Source organism: Anser brachyrhynchus (genome assembly GCF_964034855.1).
Source record: "Anser brachyrhynchus genome assembly, chromosome: 4".
In the NCBI taxonomy this organism is placed as follows: Eukaryota; Metazoa; Chordata; class Aves; order Anseriformes; family Anatidae; genus Anser; species Anser brachyrhynchus.
Genome location: NC_137698.1, coordinates 51,295,826 through 51,322,129, shown reverse-complemented (window position 1 = coordinate 51,322,129; position 26,304 = coordinate 51,295,826). Strand labels below are relative to the sequence as shown.

Here is a 26,304-nt window from a genome sequence, read left to right as displayed (position 1 = left end):
CAGCAGTGGGAGAAACAGAGAGATGATGTTTGTGAGCAAAAGAAATCTCACTCTCTTGTGCACGGAATTTGCTACTGTGTTTACATCTGCTTAGTAAATTACACAAGCCTTACACTCACATAGTAAGGAACAGTCTTCTCTGCATTTGATTTGGCACATTACCTTCATGTCTTCAGACAGGTAGTAATAATCATCATTACCTTACTCAGTGCTAAAATTTGTATAACCTTGAAATTTCATATAGATATGAACAATCCAAATTGGGTGATGGTTTTATGTACTTCATCTTTAACATTTAGCCTTTTGTTTCTAGAATTACTCCAGAACAAAACTATAAAAGATTTACTATCTAAGTTCCCATTCCTTTTCCATTCTAAGGATAAATAGCAGCTTTTTTAACAGGACATCCTACAAACTTCATAAAAAAAAAATACAAGCTACAGAATTCAATGGGAATTTAAAAAAATATAACATTTTTACTTAAGTAAAAAAAAAAAGTTGACATAGTACATACCTGCAGAAGTAATCTCTCAAAAGCTAGAAAGTTGTCCCATTTGGAAATCTGGGGGTGTTTCAAAGTCTGGACTGTAGCCAGCACAAGCTGTAGAAGACCACAATGGTTCTCCAAAGCTTTGAGATTATTTTTGAAAAGCTGGATGTATGAGCTCAGTTGTTCTGGGGTGACTCTACCTGTGGACAAGAAAACAGAACACAACATTTAGTGGTAGCAAATACTGATAAAGCCGCATGTGAACCTAGATTTTAAAATGACAGTGAATCAGTTATAGAGAACTTTGGAGGCTCTCTCCACTATGGGCCAGATCCTAGCCTCATTGCACTCACTGGGAGCTTTAGATGGCAGAAATAGGTCAGGATGCTTCATACACAAATTGTGGCTTAAGAGATGCAGTAAATGCTGCCTAATTTCATCCATTATCTGAAAAGAAACAACTCCTGCACCCCTACATTGGCCTGTGAATCTCTCCTTACCAAAAGCACATAAGGGGAGTCATTCAGGCCACAGAAACACTACAGGATCAGCAGTTATTCCACTAATGTTAAAATGTCATCTAAACTCTTCAATTTGTATTTTAGAAGTGACATTTCACCTGCTCCAGGGAGAAGGGGACACTGATGCCCCTGCGAGCTCATTTTCAAAGAGGAACGCCTGTAATGTCTCATCTAACCTAGGAAAATTATGACAGGTGATTACACACACCATCCATACACAAGGAAAAGTGGTGTCAAAACACCATCCTAATTGCAAGTCTGGACCATAGTCCAGGCCAGGGCTGTTTCCTGGTTTCTGGCAGCCTCTGCCAGTAACAAGTCATCTTCCTCAAGCAAACCAGAACGAAAGAGCAGGGATATGTGAGACGGAGTGACGAGAATCCTTAAACAGAACAAGCTTTGGTGCCAGGAAGGCACTAGGCTAGGCTGATGCTAGATGTTTCATGTCTTACACCACTCTGATCATTTTATTTGGTATTTTTTCATCAGGGAAAGATCTCGTAAGACTACCACTGTGTTTCTTCTGTGCATTTGGTTATTTCATCAATTTACAAATCTCTCCATCTGCTGCCATCCTTTCAGCATCATATAAGTGGTGAATAAATGACTCCACCAGCGAATCGATGCTGAAAGCGCTTTCTCTTAGCTTCAGTGTTACCACAGGCAGTCTTTGGAGGAGCATTTAGATTAGGGAAAGCTGCTAAATAAAACAAAAACACACAAGGTCTTTATGTGAATTTTAACGGAGAGCATCAAACCGAAAAGTCAGCAAATTAACACACAAACCAAGCTGACACCGCTCAGTAGGCCCGAGAGCTGACAAAAGGCTTCTACGGTTAGTCCGCATAGGCTAAAATAGCAACCACTGCCATGTGTGTTTTTAGACTAAACACTGGAGCTTTCAGTCTTGTTTTATTTCTTTTAAAGCTGTGTCAGGCAGATTTACATGGTGATTTGAAAATGTCAGCCCATGAGGCCTTGCAGCATACCTTTGATAATGACTGCATTATTACCTTTAGCATTCATGATATATAGCAGCATATTCAAAAACTGATAACTTGCTTCAATCGAGAAAACATGAAGTTGCCTCATACACAACAGTAAAAATGTTTCAAGACTTCTGATTTCAATTTTAAAAAATAATTTTGGGAGTTTTGTTCCATGTTGTTCCTTGTGAAAGTGAATCCACATGCATCGCTGGATCAGCCTAGGATCAGTTCAGCACCATTTTAGATAAACACTGAAATACTTTCCCACCCTCAGAGTACCACCAAAAGAAGGTCCAACACATGTAAATATAAGTGAAATCCTGACCTTAGTAAGTAATTAACAAAACTTACTGGCATCGAAGAGTCCAGCATCTCATTTGTAATATTTACAATATCCATGGAAATGCTCAGATCCAGGGTTCAAAAGCTCCAGCCAGTTTCTACACAGAAATCTCCCTGGACAGCTGTTTGATGCATATAACTATTCCAGTAGATGAGGAAAGGAATTTAAGAAAGTCATTGGTGGTACTCAGCAAATAAATTACTTTTTCTGAGGCCTAAATCCTCACCACCTTCCCTGCTGCTTGCTCACAGGGGGAGATTTCAGCACAAAGCCAAAACCAGACTAAATTTAATCTAATCCCACCCCAATCATCCCCTCTGCTGCTGCCCTTTCTTTTTTAAAGCCCCTCTGCTGCTTCAAGTCCTTTTGTCTTGCTATGTAGTACACATCTCCTATGAAATCAAAAGGAGACGGATGACAACTACATCTTCATGTTTCAACTGTTCTTTTGTTCTCCTAAAGCAAATCCAGAGATTCAGAGGCAGGAGATGGCAACCACAGGCGGAAAGGACTGCAGCAATGCTGTCTTGCCTTGCTCCCACCTCCTCTTCATGCTCCGTTGTGGTCATGCTCCGCGACCCCACACCTACACAGCATCCAAATGTCTGCGTGGGCACAGAGGTCTGATTCATGAGGACTGTGTTACGCTGTAGTTGGTCATCTTTTAATTCCAAATTGTGGGAAGAAAGAGAAGTATGACCTCAACTTCCCCTAAGGGATTTTAAAGGACTGATAACCTTTCTTGCACAAACACCAAGATTCCATACTGCCTAAGAAGTAACCTTTACCATTAAAATAGTGTAGGGAATGAGACTGGATGTCACAGGAGGAATGAAGTCTGGATGTCACACACACATGATGGACTAGGTACCAGCCTCACTACTGAAGAGCCAGTTTTCTCCTGGAAACGCTGAAAGTGAGCGTGCTGAGGCAGCTCTGCACATTAGAGATCTGATAAACTGAGGATAAAAAAAAAAGGAAGAGGTAACAGGGATATAATAGGATCCAATCCTGTCACTTGGGAAAGGATGACAAAAACAATTCTCATCAGGGTAGAGCTAGAGAGTATTACTGAACCCAGGTCGCACGTCGATACATACAGGGATTTCTGGGATAATGTTGAATTCATGAAAATTGTCTCGATCAGGAACATCAAATTCCAAGATAAAGAAAAAAAAATAAAAAAATAAAAGTGGTTACCCAAACACCACTGGATGCAAAAAACAGATTCCTTCTATAAATAGTCACTGAGACTGTTTTAGATTTACCCATGAAGACCAGCGAGGCTTGTATATGAAGAAACCATTCAGAGAAGCAAAAACCTATAAAGTTATCATGATATAGTTTTAACTGAGTTTAAACCAAATTAATTCAAATTTAAACAATGAAAGAATTAAGGGAAATCCTATAAGATTAGAATTAGGCACTAAGAAACACAGGGAAAGAAGCCAACCTTGTTTAGAGCTTGTAAAGGAAATTTGATAAACCATAAAAGTTACACAGACAGATTAAAGAAGGAAGAGAATAAAGGTTTGTTTTCTGTTGGCAGTATGCAATGATCAAGACACGACCCAGGAAATAAGTCAACTATTCTGCCCTGGGTTTCATGCCACAGTGCAGTGGGAAATGACCAACGACGATGAGGTCATTTCAACAAGGTTACCATATTAGAACTTAAAAAAAAAAAAAAAAAACAGCAAAACAACAACAGTTTAAGTCAGGTAAAGCAAAGCAAGTTCTGAAACAAGTTGCACATAAAACAAATAGCCAGCGGTAAGACTCGTACTAAACCTACCACATCAACTAGATCAGAAAATAAAAATATTTATATTTAAGAAATGGTGAAAAATAGCTACCTTACTAGTCTGATGACAGCAGTATGAAAAACTTCAGGACAAGCATTCAAAAAAACCACACATTACATTCTAGAGGAAAACAGGATAAAGTACATTTATCAAAGAATACCATGTCAAACTGATATGTAACCTATTTTCTACGCAGAACAAATGAATTAATTATAACTCACATGGATTTAGCATAGTATTTACTACAATATAAACATATTTAACGGAGGAAAGATTAGGATTAGAAGTATTGTAATATACCTAAGAAACTTCCAGAAGTAGATGGCAAAGTACCAGGCATACAAAAAGAAAAGATTTTAACTGGAGCTTGGTAAAACGAGACTGTGTGCGCACACATGTACACATAGTACAGATTTGGGTACCAAACAGTGCCAAATCTGGTGCTGTCACAAGGCTGTGAAACATTACTAATACAGAGAAAAACAGAAGGGACAGCTGAATTGCTTTTAGCATTGGAAAAACATACATGGGATGAAATCTAACAGTTCAAAGTACAAGATTCTGCATTTTGAGGCTAGGAGTTGTAGTCTGCTGTAAATTGGAAGTAACAACCTGAAATGACACAAGAGATTAATAATGGCTAGGCTTCCTCATCCAAAAAAAGAGTATGAAAAATGGTTACATCAAGGGTCAACTCTGGTAATAAAATCAATGGGTACAAATAATGCATGAATCTATTTGCACAAGACATTAAGAAGCATACTGCTGAATCAATCAATTTTCCAGTGCTGGAAACAAGAGTGGAGGCAAACAATTTTAGCTTTTTATAAGGCAGGGCTTGACAGGTGTATAACGAGCAGTTGCATAAATGCTCACAAGACTGAATGCAATACAAATGGCCCCCTTCAAACCTTCACTCCTAAGGTAACTGATTTGCAAACATACTGGGACATACAGACTTCAAATTCCACCTCCAACTTTTCAGATTTAGGGCAGATCCCAAAAGAACTACAGAGCACTTTGCCAAGTTTTTAAATTATAGAAGTGGTACCTTATATTAAAAAAAATTAACAGTCAACACAAATGATTTTTTTGTTAATTATGAAGATAGCAGCACTGAAAACTAACATATGCAACGCTATACCACATAGAAAATACACAGTTAATACCACACTCACAAATGATGTGTTCTGACTGAATGGAAGCAGCAGTTCTAGTACAGTTGATCGTTTAAGTTAGATACACTGAGGCAGAAATTACCAGCAATTTACCATATTAAAGATCTGACAAAAGTCTGGCTTTCAGTAGTAAAAGTAGCCCGAGTGGGACAGACAGACTTTCACCTCAAAAGTTAAACAAAATGTGAACTAGACAAACTGCATGTATAGACATCAAGACACAATTCAACACTATGATGTTTTTCCACCTAAAATTAATGCTGCAGCGTATGTAGTATAATGCAGGCATCACTTCAAAAAATAATTATTTTTCAAGATAGATTTACTAGTAATTTTTTTAAAATTCAGAATCCCAAAGTATTTTTTTTAACGTAAAGATTTACGGATGAACGAGGTGTCTAAAGAGCAAAGGTCAGAAATACCAATGCGCTGTTCCAAACATACAGTCCTTCTTTCTTCATCTAACACTTAGTTAATTATCTCCACAGGGACAAGAAAACAAGTAAAGAGGAAAGTACATTTTGTGACCAATTGAATAAATAAGAGGATGCTTTTCCAAGACTACAGGAACCGCCAAATACGCATAGCTTTAAAATTAGTTCAATTTCATGCGAGAACACTGTTCGAGTTTCACTGGCTGGAGCACTACTGCTGAGGTCCATTTTTCACTTGACAGAGCCCCGAATAAGAAATTATCTTGGAACACATATGTTCACAGACTAGACTTTTTCAAGGCTGAAAAATTCCAAATAAACTGTTTTTTTATCCATAGTTTTAGGAATATAGATCTGTCCTTCCCAGTAGCTTGCCTCTGTTCACATCCAATGCCGGATACTCCTGAGGAATGTAGAAAGATCTCAAAATCCACAAGGCCAATTGGGCAACAGTGCTGCCAAGGGAGTTTGATATTTTGCAAACTGAGAGCAATTTAGTAGGACAGATGACGCCCCTCATGGCTCCACATTGGTGTAATTTCCAGATGTTATTCTTATTAACACAACATGTTTTTGTACTTCTTCATGAATTTCAATATCACTCTTTAACAGCAAGTACCATGAAAATAATTCAGTCTCAGTCTTTGGTTAGTTAATTTCAAAAGTCACCCAGTCCTTGAATTGCTAATAAAAACGAGAAGAACATCATCTACTCCCTACTTCGGAGAGACGGAAAGTAGGCCAGGATGGGATACTGTCTGTCTGACTTCTCCAAAGGAAGGCTCCGGACCCGAAGAGCACTAAACCTTAGAGCAGACTGAAAGCAGATGTGACAGGCTTATTTCTAACAGCGTATGCTCATCTCCCACAAATACAAGCCCTTCTCCTCTGGGGCTGATGGTCACCTGTAGCCTTCTTTCTTTCACAACTGCGGGAGCAGCAGAGTGATGGTCCTTCAGGAAGGCAAGGCCTCTTGCCTGTCACCCATCTGAAGGTGTGTAGACCCAGGGCGTTTGAGGACATAGGTGTAGAAGGGTGAATTCTTGGATGAGGGAGAAAGGGTTGGAGTGGGAAGTTGCAGTGTGGATTTGTGGGGCCAGAGTGTATGGGAATATGAGGTGAGGGTGCCTGGTTCAGAAACTGAAGATCTCGAATTCTTTATGTCACTAAGCTGAAGGAGGCATGGGACCAGAAACCCACTTCACCCCACACGTACATACACAGTTCTGTGGTAGTGGAAGCTGCTGCCATCACTGTTACCGTTGACAGAAAACAACTATCAGTTCTGACACTATTTTCAAAATTTTTACATAAAACAAAAGGCAATCAGTTAAGTGGGAGAAATATAATTAAAGAACTCTAATAATCATGTTTTTCAGTTTTAAGCATGTAAATGCAGAAGCCTATGTATGGGCCCAAGTTATGATTTATGATTCCTAGATTATCTAGGGTTTCCAGTTTCCCAGCACGTTCAGAATGCTTTGACAAACAGGACTGACAACTTAGGCGTCTTGAAATGAATTAAGAATTTTGCATTTTAGTCATTCAGAGGTTTGTGTTTAAATGCATGGCCATTTGAACCCATTATTACTTTTTTTTTCTCCACGTACTCTATCATTCAGTATCCTCTTCTGACTTAATACACTATAAACAAAAACGTAATAACCATTTCTATCTGCTGACTACAATATTTCCCAGTTGCCCTCCTAAGCATCAAAACAAATCTCAGAACTGTTTGAATAAATAGGTAAAATCTTCCAGAATTAAGCATCTTAGGGGTAGCTGTCTCTTTTAAACTTTCAAAGTGCTGACATAACACTCAGTTAAGTACTGGCATTCCAGATTTTCTCAAAGCCATTTCTTAATCTTGACTAATCTTGGACTAATCTTAATCTTGACTATCATGGTCATACTGCATTACCTTATTCTTCACCTCTTCCACCATGTTTAGTAACACAAAGCCCTAGGCCAAGTCCCAGCCAGAAGGTCGCCAGACATGAAAAACAGTAATGCTTGAAAACAGTAGTTCACTGCAACCATAAAGTGACTTGAAATCTGCAAATTTGGCTGAATCATCTGGATGCTTTAAACTTCTCACTGAAATGAAATGACTTATTTGTCTTAAAATACTATGCCCAAAGGATTTCAGGTGGCTTGTACGTGTCCTCATTTAGCACTAAGACTTATGCTTTCAGACACTGAGTACTTCATCATGTTCTTGGCTTGCTGTTCCAGTGAGAGGGAGGTCATTGTTTTTGGTACGTTATTCACAGGACTGATTATTTCTCTGATGATCTCTGGAAGACTTCTGCAGCTGAGAATACCGTAACAATCACTTTGGGCGGTAAGCAAATAAATATGCATGGAAAACAAGATGATGTATGAGTATGTACATATGTAATTCACCGTGTCTCTTGTGTAACTAGTCATCCTTTGTGAGACTGAATCATAAGGCTAAACTATGCTGGAAAAAAAAAACACTCAGCAAACCACCCAGTTTTACTATATTGCCATGTTCCACTTCAAGTCAGACACTTAAGAGAACTGCAAGCACACCAGTACACACTGTATTTTTGGTTTAAATCCTTCGGCATGGGCTGTTCTCAGCGGTGCTTTGCTCCTATAGCTCTACACCATTTTCAACTATTTTCTTCAAGTTTGCCCCCCACAAACTCATTTTTTGACTAGACAGCTCTATCCTTAGCATAAATTCTGAAGTCCTTTCTGTCATCTCAAAAGATGCACGAGACAAAGTACTTAGTGCTGATATCCACAACTGCCACAGAGCTCCAGCAAAATGCAGGTGCCACATGGCTTTGCTGCGTGCCAAGCACATGCTGGAACTGGCATCTCCCAATCCTATATCCAGGATCAATTTTGCTGATGAAAAACACAGTCATTGTGGCTGACACACCCTATTAAATTAAGATATCATGGAACATATGTACAGCAAGCTGTATCTTATTTCCAACCAGTCTGCTTCCCCACAGATATAAATACCAGCAATTAAAGTAAATTTCTATTTCTTGGACTGACAGAGTGTTTTGGGTTTTCGTCCAGTTTCAAAGAGTCCTACAGGACCTCCTCCTGTTTAACAATTCCTTGATCATCACAAACATACAGTCTACAAGTACGTGGATTTTTTAAACTGTAAATACTATCATGTAGATGATGAAATTTAAACCCATAATTTCCAAAGCACTTGGTAACACAGTTAACTATTAGTTCAGCATTACATTTTCAGATACACAAAGCATCTTATCCATTGTGCAATAAATTTTATATTAAAGCAAAACACCACAAAGTTTTTGTCACATTAACATTTTCTAACTTGTTGTGTGCTTCATTTAAGTTTGAGTCAAATAGTAAAACTCAATTCCTCTTTTCTGTTATCACTGTTATTTTCAATGTTTTCTAAGTAATTTAGGGATTGTATAACCATTAATGTCACAGTTCTATCGCATTTGATATAGCTGTCTGAACAAATGTACACATCTTGTTCTTTTTTGCTGCCTATCTAGATAATTATTTTCAAGACTAAGAAAATATAATAGAAATCAACATCAGCCAAAAAAAAATCTTAGTGAATAAAAGAAATCTCAGGTGTTCATCTAAACAAAAATATGAATTAATCTTAGCAGAGAACAGAAGATGGCAATTCAATTGCTTCTTTTCAAGTAGTGGCATCATTAATCAGTAACTTACAAGTGTTACGTTTTTATCTGCACCTTTATATATACATAAAATAAATATATATCAGTTTGTTTCTAGATGTATACCTACTAATTAGTAATGGCTATCAAAAACTGAAAGAAGCCATTCAACTTTCCCTAAGCAATTTGGTTTGTTTGATGTAAAAGTTGTTTAGACTAATGTTAGAAACTCTGTTGCTCACTACAGATACCAGACAATTAAGAAGTACTGTTACTTACAGTATCTCTCAAAACAATACTAGCTACTAGTTTCTGCAAAAATAAAAATTAAAAATCAGTTTTATCTATTTAAAAGTTAATTCACTTAAAAGGATTAACACTTGTTTCTAATTCAAAGACCTGTAACTCACAGCTTATGAAACTACAATTACACTTCCTCCACATTCTTTTCTATTATATTTTAAAACTCAAATGTTAATTAGATCAACGAACAACCTATATTATTCTCAAAGGCAATTATGTGATCTGACTGTAATATCTCAAAATGTGTATTTAAAAAGTGATCTTAAGAAGTTACGTAACAAGCCGTGGTCAGAAAGATCTTAAAATCAGTCATGTAAAAACCTTTGACAAGAGTTGTTGTAGAACATGGCTGTATTATGAATGGAGTTTCACATTTGTGATAATCCATTAAGCATGCCCAAAAATAAACTGGACACATTTGCAGGTAAATGCTATTTACATTCATAAGCTTTTTAACATACAAAGTCATTTCCTTACAATTTAAAGATATATAGTCTAAAAAATAAATAACGATGTGCATTTATGTTAAAACCCTGTTTCAAAACTTCACAGATGTTTATCTGTTTATCATTAATGTTTACTCCTGTTGTGCACATCATGTAAACTCTCTAGAGAAAGACCACATTGAAGTAGCTTTTCACAGTGTTTTCATTACGACAAAAGGATTTCACATTGAAGTTTATATAAGCTTTGCAGTATTACATTAACAAAGAATATAAATAATGAAATACTATATTTGCAGAACTCCTGCAAGAGCAACACAGTTCTGTTTTCTTTTAAATTTTTAATAATTATCTTCAACTCTAATCACAACCAGACATGAAAGGAGACCTGGCTACAAGTTAAATGTAAGTGTTTCGGTTTACTGTCTGTAACAAAGATTTTAATTTAAATTTTAAAATAAACTTTATCCAACAATTCCAGACACATAGAAAGACCACTGTCACCACATTCCCTTCATAAAAAAGTAACACTAGGGTTAGCCAAATAGTTCTGCATCCATGTGCCAACTGTAATTTAATCAAAGATAACATACTACCAGCATATTTCTGTTTCACATCACTGCACAGGGTTTTGTGCTTCACTTCCATCTGCTAACCGTTTCATAGCAATGGAGTGCAAAGCAAATGAGGTATAAGACACAAATATGACACTCTTTACAATTTTATTAGGGCATGAACCGTTACCCATCTTACACCACAAGAGACTATATAGCATACAGTAGGTTATTCACTAAACAAAGACATGAATACAGTAAGAGACAAAAATACCCTTACTGAAACTTCGTAAACAAACTTAACCTAGGAACTGTTATTTCTTAAAGAATATTAAGTCACTGAATAAAAATCTGAAGTATACAACAAGAGCTTAGGGTAAAACAGGATAGTTGATACTTAAGAGTCAGCTCGAACCTTTTCATTTAACTTCAAATAAATGTGGTAAGTACCAATATTACTCTTTTCTTTTTTCCTTTTAAGATAAATTCACCTAACGCAATAGTCACTAAACAAAAACAAAAAAACAAACAAAAAAATCACCACCTTCAACTAGACACCACAACACTCTGAACAAGTCTGAACAACTCCTTATTTTCTAGAGAAGAGCAAAAAGCCACCTACCACCACCTGCAAGGAATACCTTAAAATACTGAGAGGCAAATTTTGCCTTCACGCAAACTTATTGCAATAAAAGGAAGTATACGATCCTTTACAATGTTTTATTTTTTTTTTCTGAATATTATTCTGACTAATTTCAATGCTGAACTAAAACATCTCTGCCAACCTGTTTTGGTTAAGATTTACTTCATTTTTTGTGAAACACTTCACATTACCTGTCTCAGTCTCCTTCTCTAAATCAGAAATGTGTCCTTTAGCCAGGGGGCAGGATTTAAAGACTCCCGGGACCACTTCTGAAACCACTTCCGTAAGGTGTAACTGTTGTATTTGGAGAACCCAGTAGGGTTCCACATTCCCCATTTGTTTTGTATCAACAATGAAGATGACAATAAGGTATTTTATAGGTACTCTTCCAGATAGGATGTGTAAATGCCATAGATGTTCTATCATTTTTTTCCTCTTCTCTCCTCAGTAAGATGGATTTTAATGTTGAAAATAGAAATGCACTTTATGGATCAAATTGATACTCTGCCATTAAAGATGCACCAAAAAATGCACAAGCAACAGTAGGTGAGAAGTGGTGTTTTCCCCAAATCATACAGGAACATAACCTTCTGAAAGACTATTTAAAGGAAAGAAGACACAAAGGTGAGAGACAGAAAAAAAAGAAACTAGCAAGTTGTTTAAAAAAAAAAAAAAGAATCGTCTCAATTGTCTAAGCAGCTCTGAGATCTACAGAGCTGGGTGTTACTTTAGAATTTTCTTCTTCCTCATGAAATATAATGAGCTGCTCCATCCTCAGTATTTCTTCACTTCTAAGCTCATTGGTATTAAGGAGTCACCGTTTGTGTCTCAACATGGCAATATAGCTCTTTTTGACTCTCAAGCTCTTGAACAAATAAATGCAAATAACAACAGTAAGCTTCAGTAACTGTGCGTTAGATAGCCTCTCATTTTTACTTATCTCCAGTGTTTCAGCACAAGTCTAAAAAGGAGGATTAAAATGTTATTTACTAGCACAATATTTCAACATCTACGACGCAATTTTTCAGTTCTCTTTTCATGTGTAGAAACAGTAGCAATCAGTGAGAACATATGAAGCATTTGAAAGAAGCGTAATGTTTAGTGCAGAGTGCTCCCCAGCTGGTGATGCTTCTAAGCATCATCATCTAAGCAATGCAGAGTCGCTTATTGATGAAAAACAAGATGTTCTGCTTCTGAACATCTCTACATCTCAGCTATTTGATCACGTCCTCAAAAACAGAGAGCTTCCTGCGCAGGAATATCTTCATCCTTTTTGTTACATCTAATGAGTTAGAGATGACTTGAAAAGTTTAGTTACTTAAAACAAGCAAACAAACAAAAACTTGCACATCTGGGACTTGGAGCAACATCTTTGCTCTACACTGGCATAACCAGATGACTACGAGAAGATGGAATCTACTTAGCAAGGTGAACACTCTGATCACTCAACAGGGTTGAAACTGTGAACTTCATCCTAGTGCAACAGTGTAAGGTGAAACAGCCACAATATCAATCTCTGTCAACAGGTCTTTATGTGGTGGTGACTATTCAGAAAGGCTGTTTCATCAAGAGTTACCAGGGACACTTAACCCCCCCACTGTACTCAAAGGGTGGTTGTCCCCTGGGCATGGAAAGGCCTACAGGGAAGCCCCCCCAAACAGATCTAAAACTTTCAGAAACACTTCAAACTCTTCAAAAAACATTTAGCACTCTAAGAAGCAAAAGCCTTCCTGCCTCCAGGGGTGAATGATGCAACAAAACATCTGCTCCATTGACCATCACTGAAATTAGGAACATTTGCTTTAGGTCAAGAGTACACTTAGAGTTGTACTACGGGGAGAAATCAGGAACTCAGTACTGCAGCAGGCTGGAAAATCAAATCTGCTTGGCTAGGTAGTCCCACACTGCAGAGCTTCTGTTACTTTTGCTTAGGCAAAAAGGAGACTAATTTACTGTGAGAGGAACAGCCTCACGTTTCCCTGGGGTGAGCCCTGAGGACACCAGTGCGTCCCTGGAGCAGCATGGCGAGACCCAGCAAGAATTCTGCAGGCTAAATCAGGCCCGACTCAGTCAAGTTGGTACAGGAACCCTCCCACCCCATGAAGATGCCTTGAGAGAGGCCTCCCAAACATTGACAAGGCCAGCAGTTATCCAGGTACCTATTACTTAACCAGTGACACACTGCAGAAGGGATTTGAACACCCCACAGACTGCTTTGAGCCCTGCAATACTCATCTGCCTTCTCCTCCTACATGAAGGCCTCAAACCCAAGGCTGACATTGCCTCACTCCTTGTCTGTTTCACAGCACTGGCCTGATGGTTGGCCCGGGTGGATTTTAGATATCTGAGATCAGACTTGATGATTTATCTGAAAGATGTCAATGTACCTGTCTACTTTATTATGGCTCGTTTTCTTCACTGGTAGCTTTTATCCCTAGAGTTTGGTCCAAGAATTGATGGTACTGAATCTTGAATATTGTTACATTGATCTTGTCAACAATAAACAACATGTTAGATACCATTACAATCAAGCACAGTTTATATACATATATGTATTATTTTTTAAAAATAATTGCACATTTGATATTCTTTATATGTTTGAAGATAAGGTATTCCCCTGCATTTTCCCTTCTGCTGTAAGGTATCTTTCTAACTCAAAATATTATTTCATATCTCCAATACAAAATTCAGGATCTTCCCATTTCTACCCAAAGAAGTTTTACCGTTAGTTCACCCCATACACATACCAGCCCATTTGAAAGTTATAGCACTCTTCTTTATCTCATAACTCAGAGGTTTTGCTCGTTTTGTAGTGAGCTTGATTTTTAAAACCGTATTTGTACAGTTCAAATGGAAAGAAATCAAAAGGCTTTTCTTCTATTAACAAGGCCCCGTGTAACAGCACACAGCACTTTGTTTCTGTTACTACACCACTGTTTTGACTTTCATCAGTCTCCATGCCAGTAAAGAGAGACAATAAAGGAATTCAGGCTTGACCACGGTTTACTGTGCTCCTTTCAAATAGAAGAGCAAGGGTGTTTCTAAAACCACAGAAGAACATTTATAGCAAAGTTTTTATTGCTGCCAAATACTATGCTAATAGCAAAGCTTTCAACAGGAGATTCATGGACTGCCACACTCAGAAGATGATTAAGATATGCATCAGACCTATGAAGGAGGGAATGGGAAGCAGAGGAATGGAAAAACCAGCAACCTTTCTGCTGTACTGCAAACCAGGCTCCTGCCTCAGAGCGGAACTCCTTACAGTCACTTACTTAAAGAGCTGAGCATAAGTCATCCCTTCCCAGTATTTACAATTCACTTGAATTTAGCACAGTGCTGTAAATCTCACCAGAAGGCTATTAGAATGATCTTCTAAACTGCCTTCCGAAGAGCTTTTGAAAAACAAACTTAACTCTTTAAATAAATTTCTTTAAATACCAGTATTTTTATTATGCCAAAATATTTTAATGCCTCTTCATTTAAATGGACTCCCAGCAAAAGACAGCTCCACCTACTGTTTACATGCAATCTCTCTGCTTTGGGAAATGCAGCTAGCTGGAAGGGTTAAGGCTGTTGCCAAAACTTAGATCCCCCTACTACTGCATGCCCACAGCAAGCAACACCAAGCAAATACTGCCCTTAAGTCAGCATTGACAGCATCAGTAAACTGCACAGGAAGCACACATATCATGTATTTTCGTATGCAGTGGATTAAAGAAGACATAAACTGCATGTAGCACAAAGCCTTTATGCTAGGTGGAATTCTGGACAGTGCTTTGCCTGACTTCTCCAGGTTTGACCTCAGAAATCCAAATATCTTGCGTAGATATACAACTCAGGTTTTGTCCCCTGTGGATAGAGCTGAGTAGTTTCACAGTTTTATGTTCTGGTTGGTTATATGGACGATCACTTTGCTCTGTCTCCCTCTCTTATTCTGTTTTCAAAACCTGCAATTATTCTTTGAAGAAAAGGATTTTAGAATGCTTTTGACAAACTGTTCTGAATTGCTTACTTGCTGGTGTCATTCATGGAAGTTTGTGATAGCAATGATGTTCTTTTACACGCAAAGGAAAATGACACGAAACATGCACTTTCCACTTTCCTTCTACATAAAGAAAGAAGATGCAAGTCTGCCCTGAAGATGGTATAAGAACATGTAATTGGCCACCTGAAAACCCAAGTATGAGATGTCTACAGCAAAAGGAGAAAATCCCACTTTGTTTATGAATGACTTGGAGATCGCCTTACATTTGAAGCTGGACTTGCTGCAAGAGTCCATCCACAAAATTTTCAACAAAACATTGCCAACTCTGCAATTCCTATCTTCAGCCAACCTCCTTCTACACTGAACTGTTTTTAAGTAGTCGATAGGATTTCCAGACATTCCACACTACTGCCTTGGTGGATACAACTAATTGAAGGGATAATGTAAATCTAGAACACCTGAAAACAGCACTCCAATCTACTCAGCTTGAAAAACACAGCTAAAATTGCTGATTTCCTTCATTTCTCTTTCTTTTCTTTCCTCAAAACTCGTATGTCCATCTCTGCTGACTTTGATGACAGAAAGTGGAGTTCCCAGTGGCCTGGGATAGATATTTGGGGATGGGGGGAGACGTATCCTCTTCAACAGCAGGTCTCTTCAGTTCCACCCTCCTTCCATCTCAGGAGAACACATTCATAAGATACCAGAAAGCAAAAGCTTAACCTGGGGGTCCTCCTACAATTGTTAGAGCCCCTGCCACGTGCAGCCAAGCAGAGAAAGAGCAAAGCTGGGCCTTAGGCACGTTATTTGCAGGCAAAGCATGGGCAAGGACAGGCACACCTCAGAAATGTGAAAAGTTCTGAGCCTCTCAAAGCCCAGAAAACAATAGAATTTATTTTCCTTGCTCTGAAAATATGGAAACAGGATGGGATCGAGTTGCTCACCACTGCACAGGACTCCCGTTCTGCTAGCATCAAACATGATGCAGTTTTCAGGCAGGTGGCCACTGCAGGAGGGCTCAGCTACACCAAAAGGAATTTAAAGCTTTGCTTTCAAATGTAATTCACTCCTTATTTCCAGAGAAAAAAACAGCAAAAAAATGGCAGCAAGCAAAATACTCTTACCATCTGACACAGCTGGTCTTAGTAAAGAGAGTAAGAGGGAACTTTTATTCTAGAAAATGTCTGTGACATTTAATATTAGGACCATAAAAAAAAATACCCTAAGTATCAGGAAAAGCAGCATGCAATCCACCAAGATCATCCGATACATGCAGAACCTGAGGTAAAATCATAAAAACTGAAGGATAAGCACAGAGTAGAAAGACTGAAATGATTTCCTCTCTCTTCAGCCAGTGCTGCCTCACATTACAATCACAGTGGAAGCAAGCAGCCTTTTGACTGAACACAACAATCAGGACTAGAACTGGCCACTTGAACTTTTCCTTCTCAGCAAAAGAAACAATTGATAAACAACTGAATTTCCAGCTTTCCAACAGATTTAAGATATTCTGTAGCATAACAGATGAGAAATGAACACTGTAAAGATGTAGCTCTGGTCCAACATGTCATTAATAAATATGTGCCACTGGACAAAGTGACACCTTGGAGGGAGTTTCAGATTTATGCTCAATGAGAAGTTGTGATTTTCGTAACTGTGCAGCCCTCCTTTCCATATTTTTCATTTTATCCCTGTTTATCATTTACCAAACTGCCTTGGATTTTCTATCTCCCTTTGAAGTTCATCTACAAAGTTAACTACAAAGTTAAAAATAATTATGATTCTAGTACAAAATAATTCACAAAGTAAAACTCCTATAAAGACTGGTACGTTATATCTACACTTCAACTTACATTGCATCCTCCAGACAAAAGCAAGTCTCAGGAATGATAACATCAGAAACTTGTTTCAACAACTCTTAGTGTTTCTACATAGCACTATACTGGGTCCACTTACATCTGATATTTAGGCTGCCATCAACAAGTACCAGCCAACATGACTAAGAATCAGGGTTATTACAGCCAGCAATGGGCACCACAGGAAAGGGCCACAGAGGAAAGGGTGGCTGATCTAGTCATTCACACAGAATGAAGCAAAGCTGGTAGCGGGATTATGTCTCAAAGATGGGAAGTAATTACTTTTAAAACAAATTCCAACATTTTGTTGTTGTTGTTTTTCAGAGGCACATGAAATAGGAAGACATTTAGTGTCACTATAGTGAATGATCAGATACATTATCAGGGAAAGCTTAAAAACAATTTTATCATTTAAAAAATTGTCTGCCTTCTCTCCCTCTGGTCAATTTATAAAAGCCCTCTCATGGCTGCTCCATTTCTTTAAAACAGTTTACATCATTACTGTTGCATAGATCTAGTATTTCTGATTAATAATCTACTGAATATATGCTCTAGGTATTTGTAAAGACCATACAACATACGAAATGTTATAGCTGTTAAGAGTTTACAATTTGGCAGTACATCTAATTCCTCTACAACATCTTGGCAGTAGTCTCTAGAGTCTCAGATAAAAGCCAATTACTTTTATTCCACAAGGACCTTTCTCTGTTGATGAAAAGTTCAGCATAGGATAGTCAGAGTGTATGAAATACAAAAAAAAGGTATAGAGTCATATAATTGTTTTAATAAGCCTAATTTTACATCGGTTCTTGCGTTTCACTGAGTATGGCATGTTGTGAGAACAATATCCTTTAAAAAGTTATTTAAAGTTTTTATCTATTATTTTGAAGAATTCAGGATTATCAGGTTTATATAACGTAATTATACAGAAGATCTGCACAAATTTCATCAGATCAGCTGCTATTTGCAATTCCTGCTTGCCAAGGGCACATATCCTGCTGATTTTTTAAGAATACCCAAGTTCTCATGTTTTGCAGAACAAAGCAGCAGCTTTGCTGGCCATTCTCATGCCTTTAAAGTCTTTCTTCATAGAACTCCATTGCTTCACAACTGTTCTTATCTTTTTAATGTTGCTGTATATAAAAGACAACACCTGAGCTCTAGCACACATTTGCTTCTCACTTCTGTACCAGGAAGATTCTGTGGTAGCCACAATACACACCCAAAACCAATGGCAGGGATGGAGAAAAGTTTTCCCCAAGAGGGTTATGCGGACATAGAGCAGCTGTCACCTTCCACATTACCACTGTGCGGGAAACGGGATGTCACACTACTCACCCATGCTCATCTTAATAGGTAAATTTTCTCTGCTCGCAGCCTCCACAAGGTGTCTCCTAGCCTCCATCACAGCTTCCTTTTGTTTGAGGTTCATGAAGGACTCCCAGAGAGCTTTGGCAGCTGGATCACTATAAGAAAATGACAGGGTTACACTAAACACTGCTTGAATAATGGAATAAGCTTAAGACAACATTTATATTTTAAGATGAGTGCTTCTACTTAGCAACTCCTCTGAGGTAGGCAGGATACAAGCAAAACTAATGCAATATAAAAGCTTGACTTTTCTTAGCAAAAGTTGTTACAGTTTAACAGCAAAAATCTAGAATTTCTTGCTACCAATTAAAAAGTATTAGAATCCACCTATAATAAACTGAAACCAGCATGTTAGCTCCACTATAACCACTACCGTTTAACTACGGGAATACCAGAAACAGTCCAAAGTTCTTCAGATATCAAAAAGCTGTGGAAAGGACGGTACTACAGATGGGCTGTGATTTCCCCGTGAGAGCTGAAACCCCAAAAGCAATACTTCCAGTGCTGAAGGCTGCTAGTATGATTTCACGAACTAACGTCACTTTGGGTTTCATTGATTCTCCTTATATGAAATGAATAATCCACAGGAGAGTGCAACTATCCTTACGGTACCTGTACTCAGAGATTTCCTTTTTATTGCCAGTGGTGGTAAGTTTAAGCAAGACACACAGCAATCTGTGTGGCCGGTCAGCGCTCATTACCCTGTCAGTATTCTTTCTTCCAGGACACTGTGTTTGTTGTTGTTGTGAATGAATTCAGTGTTTTCTCTGGAGGGGGGAGGAAAAAGGAGGAAGAACCCTTGCCTGAGGCTGTAGTTAATTGGGATTAAGTGTGGATTTTTTTTCCCCCCTTAGGAAAAACTCCCCTCTGCTTTCTCCCCAGGAGACATTTAACACCCGAATACATTTTGATGTAACTCACAACATGCTTATAAATATGCCAAAACACACTTTGTTTCACAGAAAATAAAATCCCCAACAATTCATTTGATACCTGCTGCAGAGCAGCTGTGTATACGCTCTACTGCAATGTCACGGCTGCATTCAGCAACGTGCACTGTCTCCCGAAGCAGGTAAGAGGGGCAGCAAGCCCCACTCCTGTCAGCCCAAGAACCCACATCCTCTGTCCAGGCCCGTGTGGGTGGGAGGACCGTGGGAAGGAAGCTGAGTTACCCTCCTTCTGCACAAACCACAAAGGAGTAGGAAGAACAAATGTCATCCTATTACCGTACTTTAAGAAAGGGAAAATTTAAGATAAATAGAAAGGTTATAAGGAAAAAAAAAAGGGGGGGGGGGGGGTGGAATAGCCAGGAAGAATACCTATCACCTTTAAAAGGTGAATTTAGTAAAAGAGGAAAGCACCTCGTACAGCAGAACCCTGACAAAGCAGACCAGGGGATCAATGACCTAACACGGTTTTCACATTTCTTCAATACGATCTCCTTTAAGTACTGGATCCTAGGGCATGCTATTTTTACAGACACTATATACCCCATTACTCTGACTCAGTGCCACCCCCCAGCACCGCTGCTAATGCATCCTGCTGACCCTGCTCACACCACAAGCGCAGGCACGCCTGGCTGTCACTTACAAGCGCCTGAGCTTTGCATTGCAAGAGGCCGCCCCTTTGCCTGTTAACTAATCCCTTCCTGAACATGCACTTCCAAATCCACATCTATAAAAATCAGCAATCAGGCCTAAAACAGCAGGAAGCTCATTTTTAAAAGACTTATTTTTCCCATTTGAAAGAAATGTCTCTGTTCTCTAAGATTTTAGCCCATTCTCATTTTCCTGATTCTCTTCGTCACCATAACTATAAGCAAGGAGTCTCACATAAGCACAGGCACCAGGAGCTGACTGTAAAACAAAAGAAAACAAACAACAAAAGGGAAACTAAGGTAAGTCTTCCAAATTTTTGCACAAGTTTTTGTAGTCTTATCCTTCTCACTCATACATTTCATAAAAATATATAGCAAACCGTGAAGTTTGGGTGCCTCGACCTGAGAAGCACCTACACACCTTGGTAAGAGTGAGGAATGCACGCTGTAAGGATGCACCACTTCTCTCCCTGTCGTCCTTGTTTGCTGCTCTCCCTTTCCTCACTGGCGTTGGTCAGTCTTGTCAATTTAGACTGCAAGGTCTCTGAAAGCAGTGTGCACCATCCTTGCATCATCCCTACTACAAAACCTTGTTCCAGCTGGTACGTCCATGTGCTACTAGTATAAACAATAAAATACCTCCAAAATAATAGACTAATTATTTTAAGCTTTTAAAAAAATGTAAGGATGAGTCACACTGATGCGCTAAACAAAACTGGAGGGAGGGAAGGGGGCAGATTTATTTTTTACTTTATAAAATTTTTTCTTTCTTTAGCCACAGTAGGCTTTCTTTAATGCCAAGGACCTAAATTTACATGATCCCCAAGGGTTGCTTTAGCACACCAAAAATAGCCAGAAGCAAAATAACTGCGGTACAGCATAAAAGCAGATGAGGGTCAACCACACTTGTGTATGCTTGGATCTCTGTGTAATCCATTGAGTTTCTGCAGACATTTTTCTTCCTCCTGCTTTGAAGAATACCTAGTGGTTTAGGTGTAACAGGTAGTATAATACAGAAACAGCATGAGATCCACATACATTAAGAGCTCTCATATGTATTCAAGTGACTAGGTCAGCCTAAAGAAGCAAGTGTTCCTGTGTTCAACCATTTTTGGTAATATCATTAGGAAAAAGGCAAATTACTTCAGCCAACAGCGTCTTTTTTTAACTGATTAAAGTTTGACTAAACACTAGCATGCTGAAAAGTATCTGAGACGGCAAAGTCATTTCGTGTATTTGTACAAATAACACTTTGATAACCTGAGTAGTAACTACTTAGATTTTTTTTAAACTGGTACACATTAGGAGAATTAGTATTAATATAATGAGGAATGATCTCTACAGATTTTTATAGAGATCCATACAAATACAAGAAGTGCAATGCAAAGGCTTTACGTACTTCAAGACCACTACTCTCAGTAATAATCTACAGGAAGATAAAAAAAAAAAAAATGCTTTAAATGTATTATTAAAAGTACTCCAAAGCAGCCAGCCCATACCTAACACTGCCTGTTCCTGAAAAGCTCATGAAAATAGGTAAGATCCACACTTAAAGAAAATAGGTAAGAAAACAGGTAAAATCCCACACTTAAAAAAATAAATCCATCACCAACTGAAGAACTCACCTTGTCCTCCCACCTAGCATTTTCAAAATACCATTCTTTTAGTCAAGGACACAATGGTAAGCAGTATTTTTTGCATAAATAAAGAAGCTACTTGTTTACAGGGCTGCCTCACGGTAGTGAAATACAGGAAAAAATACACCAGAAACATCTCACTAGGAAAGGGAACTCCACCCATGGCACATAGCTTAAGCAAACTCCATCACAAAGCTCCACAGGATTTTAAGGTATGTTTGTAGCCTGATAGGTGCTCTACCAGTAGCTTGGCATAAAGATTGAGCGCTCACTTCCCCCAGTGTTACTTCCATGGTAGAACAAATATTGGAAATCACTGCGGCATACAGTAAATGTCAGCTGGAGTTTGCTAGGAACTAGCTGAAAATGCTAGTCGGAATGCAATCTTGTTTTAATTTATACAAAATTTGTTAAGAAGTGACTCATGGGAATGACTCAGTGAAGTACAAACTAGAAAAAGGAATGAGTGGGAAAAAAATATGCCCCTTGAGTCAACACTACCAGACTTTCAAAATTAAACTGCTAAAACGTGGCTTGTTTATTTGCACAAGACCAACTCACCAGCAGCTTTTCTGTTTTGCCTTTTTCTTTTTTATTTTTATTAGTCACCTTTTATAACCACTTTAAGAAAAACCCGGTCAGCAAAAGCATTTAAGTAGGAACTAATCTGAATCAGCACTGAAAAATTCAGTTTTATGTCTGCTGCTGAAAATACTTTTCCCACTTCCCCTCTCTTACACCGCCACAGAAGGGTCTTTGCTTTGCTCATTCTTTAATTCCAGGGACAAGAAACGAATGACTGCTGGGAACGAGTCACAAGGATGCAGAAAAGGGTTCTGGTACCACTGCTTGCCTGATCCAAGGAGTTACCACATTTTCCTTTTCGAGATTTCTAACACTCGGAAACAGTAATATCTTATCTTCCACTTTTGGTGAGACATTTGTCTGCGACTGCCCTTCCAGCTCTTGCCGTGGTGTCCCTCCCCTCCTCTTTTTCCCATCTGCAGTTCCTGTGCTTTAGTCCAAATGCCCTAATCTGACAAGATTGATGCTATAATCAGTGATTTCTATGGGATCCAGTACCCCAATTCAAATTCCTCTTTCCTGTTGCATTCCTTTACTTCCCGAGGACTGTTATTTATTGATTTTACATGTTATCATCTGGTGAGCCACTGCACTCTGGAAGCACTTTTCTGAAACTAAGTAGATTTAAAATATATATATATATATATTATACATTACGAAACCTTTAGAAGTATTGTCTGAGCCACGCTGCTGTGCTTAAGAAAAAATTAATTAGATACATTTACACTAGGGTAAAATCAGCAATTCTAAATCACCCTTCAAATTAAACTTCACGACAAAAGATAAATATCACAGCACACACTTCTGTGCATCTCTATCGTAAAATGTTTTGTGTGGCACAGCAAGCCTGACAATGAGAAGAGAGCACTAAAATTTGGGGGCCTCTGCCACTAATCGATTTCACCAACAGAGTTTCACTCAAAGGGTTTTACCCCCCTGTCCCTTCTGTTTACCATTATGGTCATAATACCTAATCAGCAGCCACCTCAGGAAACAGAATATAATATGCACAAGTGTGGCAGTTATCTGGTAATAAAATTAGAAGTTTATTACACAAATATATTATGTTACATTCAGAGATATGGCTCAAGTTTTTGAAAATCCATGGTAGACTATTTCATATACATAGAGCAAGGTTTTTGATAGACATCTGGTAACTGAAAATTGTTACCTTCCCCTCACACATAAATGTTGAATTTGTTTTAATAAGCCATCCACTGTGCTAAATGTAATTAAAATGTAGCTGAAAATAATTTGGACTTCAAAAAAAAACAACACCCACCACCAAAAAAGGGTTACAAAAGACAACGGAGAAATCTGGATATCTAAAAATCATAGAATCATAAAGGCTGGAAAAGACCTCCAGGATCATCTAGTCCAACTGTCCCCCTACCACCAATATTACCCATTAAATAACGTCCCTAAGCTTTCCTACTTCTGGTATTTGTGTGCCAGTTTTCAAAGCTGTCATAAAGGACAAAAAGGACCAAAGGATGAAAAAGGACCAAATCCTCAGACCCATAACTTATCCAAATCCTAAAATAAGACATCAGCTGACAACAGTGCCAGGAAGCATCTGCTGATGAGAAGCGGCTCAGAAAGACTAGAATGTTCTCTGCTGATCAAAGAGAGAAGCAGGCGGTGCAAAGCAGCTCCAATTTGCAGCCTCCAGAGGCACTCTTTCATTAATGAAAGACAGGAAAGATGGAAAAATAAAAATAAAAATGAAGACTAGAACAAATTAGCCCTGAAGTGACTGACTAGCTGGCTTCTCAAATTTGCAATACCTGAAAGAACGTTCAATAAAATCTGCTGTTCCTTGGTAGGGAAGCGCAAGGGTGAAAAAGCCCAAGACTTCAGCAGAAACAAGGGTGCAGTACGATAAGCAGTTCTTTTGGTGATGGTGTGCTACGTTAAGTGACACCCAGTGTGGAGGAACTTCCATTTCCCACCTGAACACCATTCAGCTGCAGTAACACCTTTTACATGGGACTACGTAGCGAGATAGGAAAGAACTGCTACTTTTGAACACAGCTCAGATCCCTGAACTTGCTTGACCTAGACGTTTACAGGTTGACAATCAAATGCCTACTCTTGCATCTGTTAAGATAACTTTGATTTATTCTCTTGAACCGGTCTAGTCCTGCCCTGCGAGGACAATACCACCAAGGTTATCTGTGACTGTCTGCAGGCTTATTCTCAAAGCCACTCATCTGACTGAGCATTCCCCACTTACAGCCTTGTTTTCAGATCTACAAATAAGCCATTCTTTAGCCATTTAGTATTTATAACATTAGTACTGTGATACATTTCTTCAATCAGCATTTATATTTAACCAAATGAAGACTAAAAGTCAAACACCCATGTACAAGCAGCATACTAGAATCACTGAAATCATTAGCCACATCTGTAGTCTCTGGCAAACTACTGCAAATTATTTTAATACAATCTAATTTTGAGTCAAGAAGGATAGAATAAATTGACACCTACATTATCTTTTACTTGATTTTTGCCTGGACTGATTTCCCTAGCAGGACAAATTCAAGTCATCCTCTTTCCTCCTTTTAAACACTGGCATAAAAAAATTTCTTTCAGTTACATGCAAGCTTTGCAGTGTCCATGGACATACTGAAAAACAGGTCAAGATTCTTTTCTTCAACCTTTTTAAAAGCCAAACCGAGAAGGCAGTATCTACATCCAATTTCCTTACCAGATCCTCTGAAGCTGAAATCAAGAAAGACAAAGATGACTTTGTACAGACTTTCTGTTGGTTGGTTAGTTGTGGGTTGTTTTTTTGTTTGTTTGTTCTTAAAAAGGTTGGGGTCAGGTGAAAGCACAGCCTACAGCAGAAACAGCAAGTACTAGGGTGTGGAGGATGTCATATGAGCAAGATGTTAAGGAAGAGAGAATTAGCGAATGCGGTTATTTCTGCACCTGGCAAAGGCAACAGGATATCAAAAAGCAACTTGCTGACACGCTTTGAGTATATGAGGTAAAACAACACTGAGTGGGCTTCAAAAATTAACCAGCTGCAAATGCAAACATTTCAGCTTAACAAACTGGTCATGTTTGTATTTCTACGTTTTTTAAAAAAGTCACAAGGAAAACTGTGATACTCTCACCATGAGAGAGATTCTGCGGTTACTGTATCAGCAAAACTTTCCCTGTATGTCTATACAGCTTTACAGCTTTTTCACAAGGGGAAGTGAGGAGGGAAAAAAAAGTCAGTAAAGATTAAATTAGAGCTTCATTAAGACCACAAAGCTGCCCAAAACCAAGCAAGCATGCTGCCAACATATCCTTTGCAGTAACTCACATTCGATTTAAGGAGATGCAGCACCCACACTTAATGCAAACACCACCGTGGTTGCTGGAAGACAGCTGCCACAATGGAGAACCCAATTGCTGGCAATATGTCATCTGAATGTGGATAAACTGAAGAGAAGCACAAGACTGCGATAAGACGCAACAATTTGGCAGGAGCCTGGAGCGAGGGGCCATGCATCGGGGGACATCATCTCTCCTCCAGTTCCCCTGCTGTTTCGGAAAGGGTGCAAGCTGCGCCAAGGCCACGCCGGACGTGCTACACATTCCTGGGCACACAAGCCAACAGGACAAGGGAAGGAGACACGGCCACGTCTTCGGTTGTGCCCTGCTCCAGGCATGGAGGCCCCCCCCTTCGAAAACACCGGCCCCGAGCAGCCGCTGCGCTGCGGGAGGATGCTGCGGGGCTGCGGGATGCTGACCTGACACAGCTGGCTGCGGGGGAAGCAGCAGCTCTTCGTTCGGTTTTGGAAGGGATAAAGTAGCTCTAAAATAACTTACCTACAATTTTCTGTATAGAAACAACTGTCAGTATTTTCAGGAGTTAAGTCTGTAGTTCTGCAAATCTAGAGTAGATGCACTCCATTTTC

At 38.8% G+C, this 26,304-nt stretch overlaps 1 protein-coding gene across 1 annotated transcript in view; it reads right to left on the bottom strand.

Annotated features, from left to right (window-relative positions):
* Window positions 1–26,304, bottom strand: part of SCFD2 (sec1 family domain containing 2) — a 194,675-nt gene that overhangs the window by 141,305 nt on the left and 27,066 nt on the right. The window contains exons 3-4 of the mRNA XM_080589290.1: window positions 18,539–18,666; window positions 515–690 (exon numbers count right to left, since the gene is read on the bottom strand). Coding sequence (XP_080445416.1) covers window positions 515–690; window positions 18,539–18,666 — 304 coding nt within the window. The remainder of the gene's footprint in view (window positions 1–514; window positions 691–18,538; window positions 18,667–26,304) is intronic.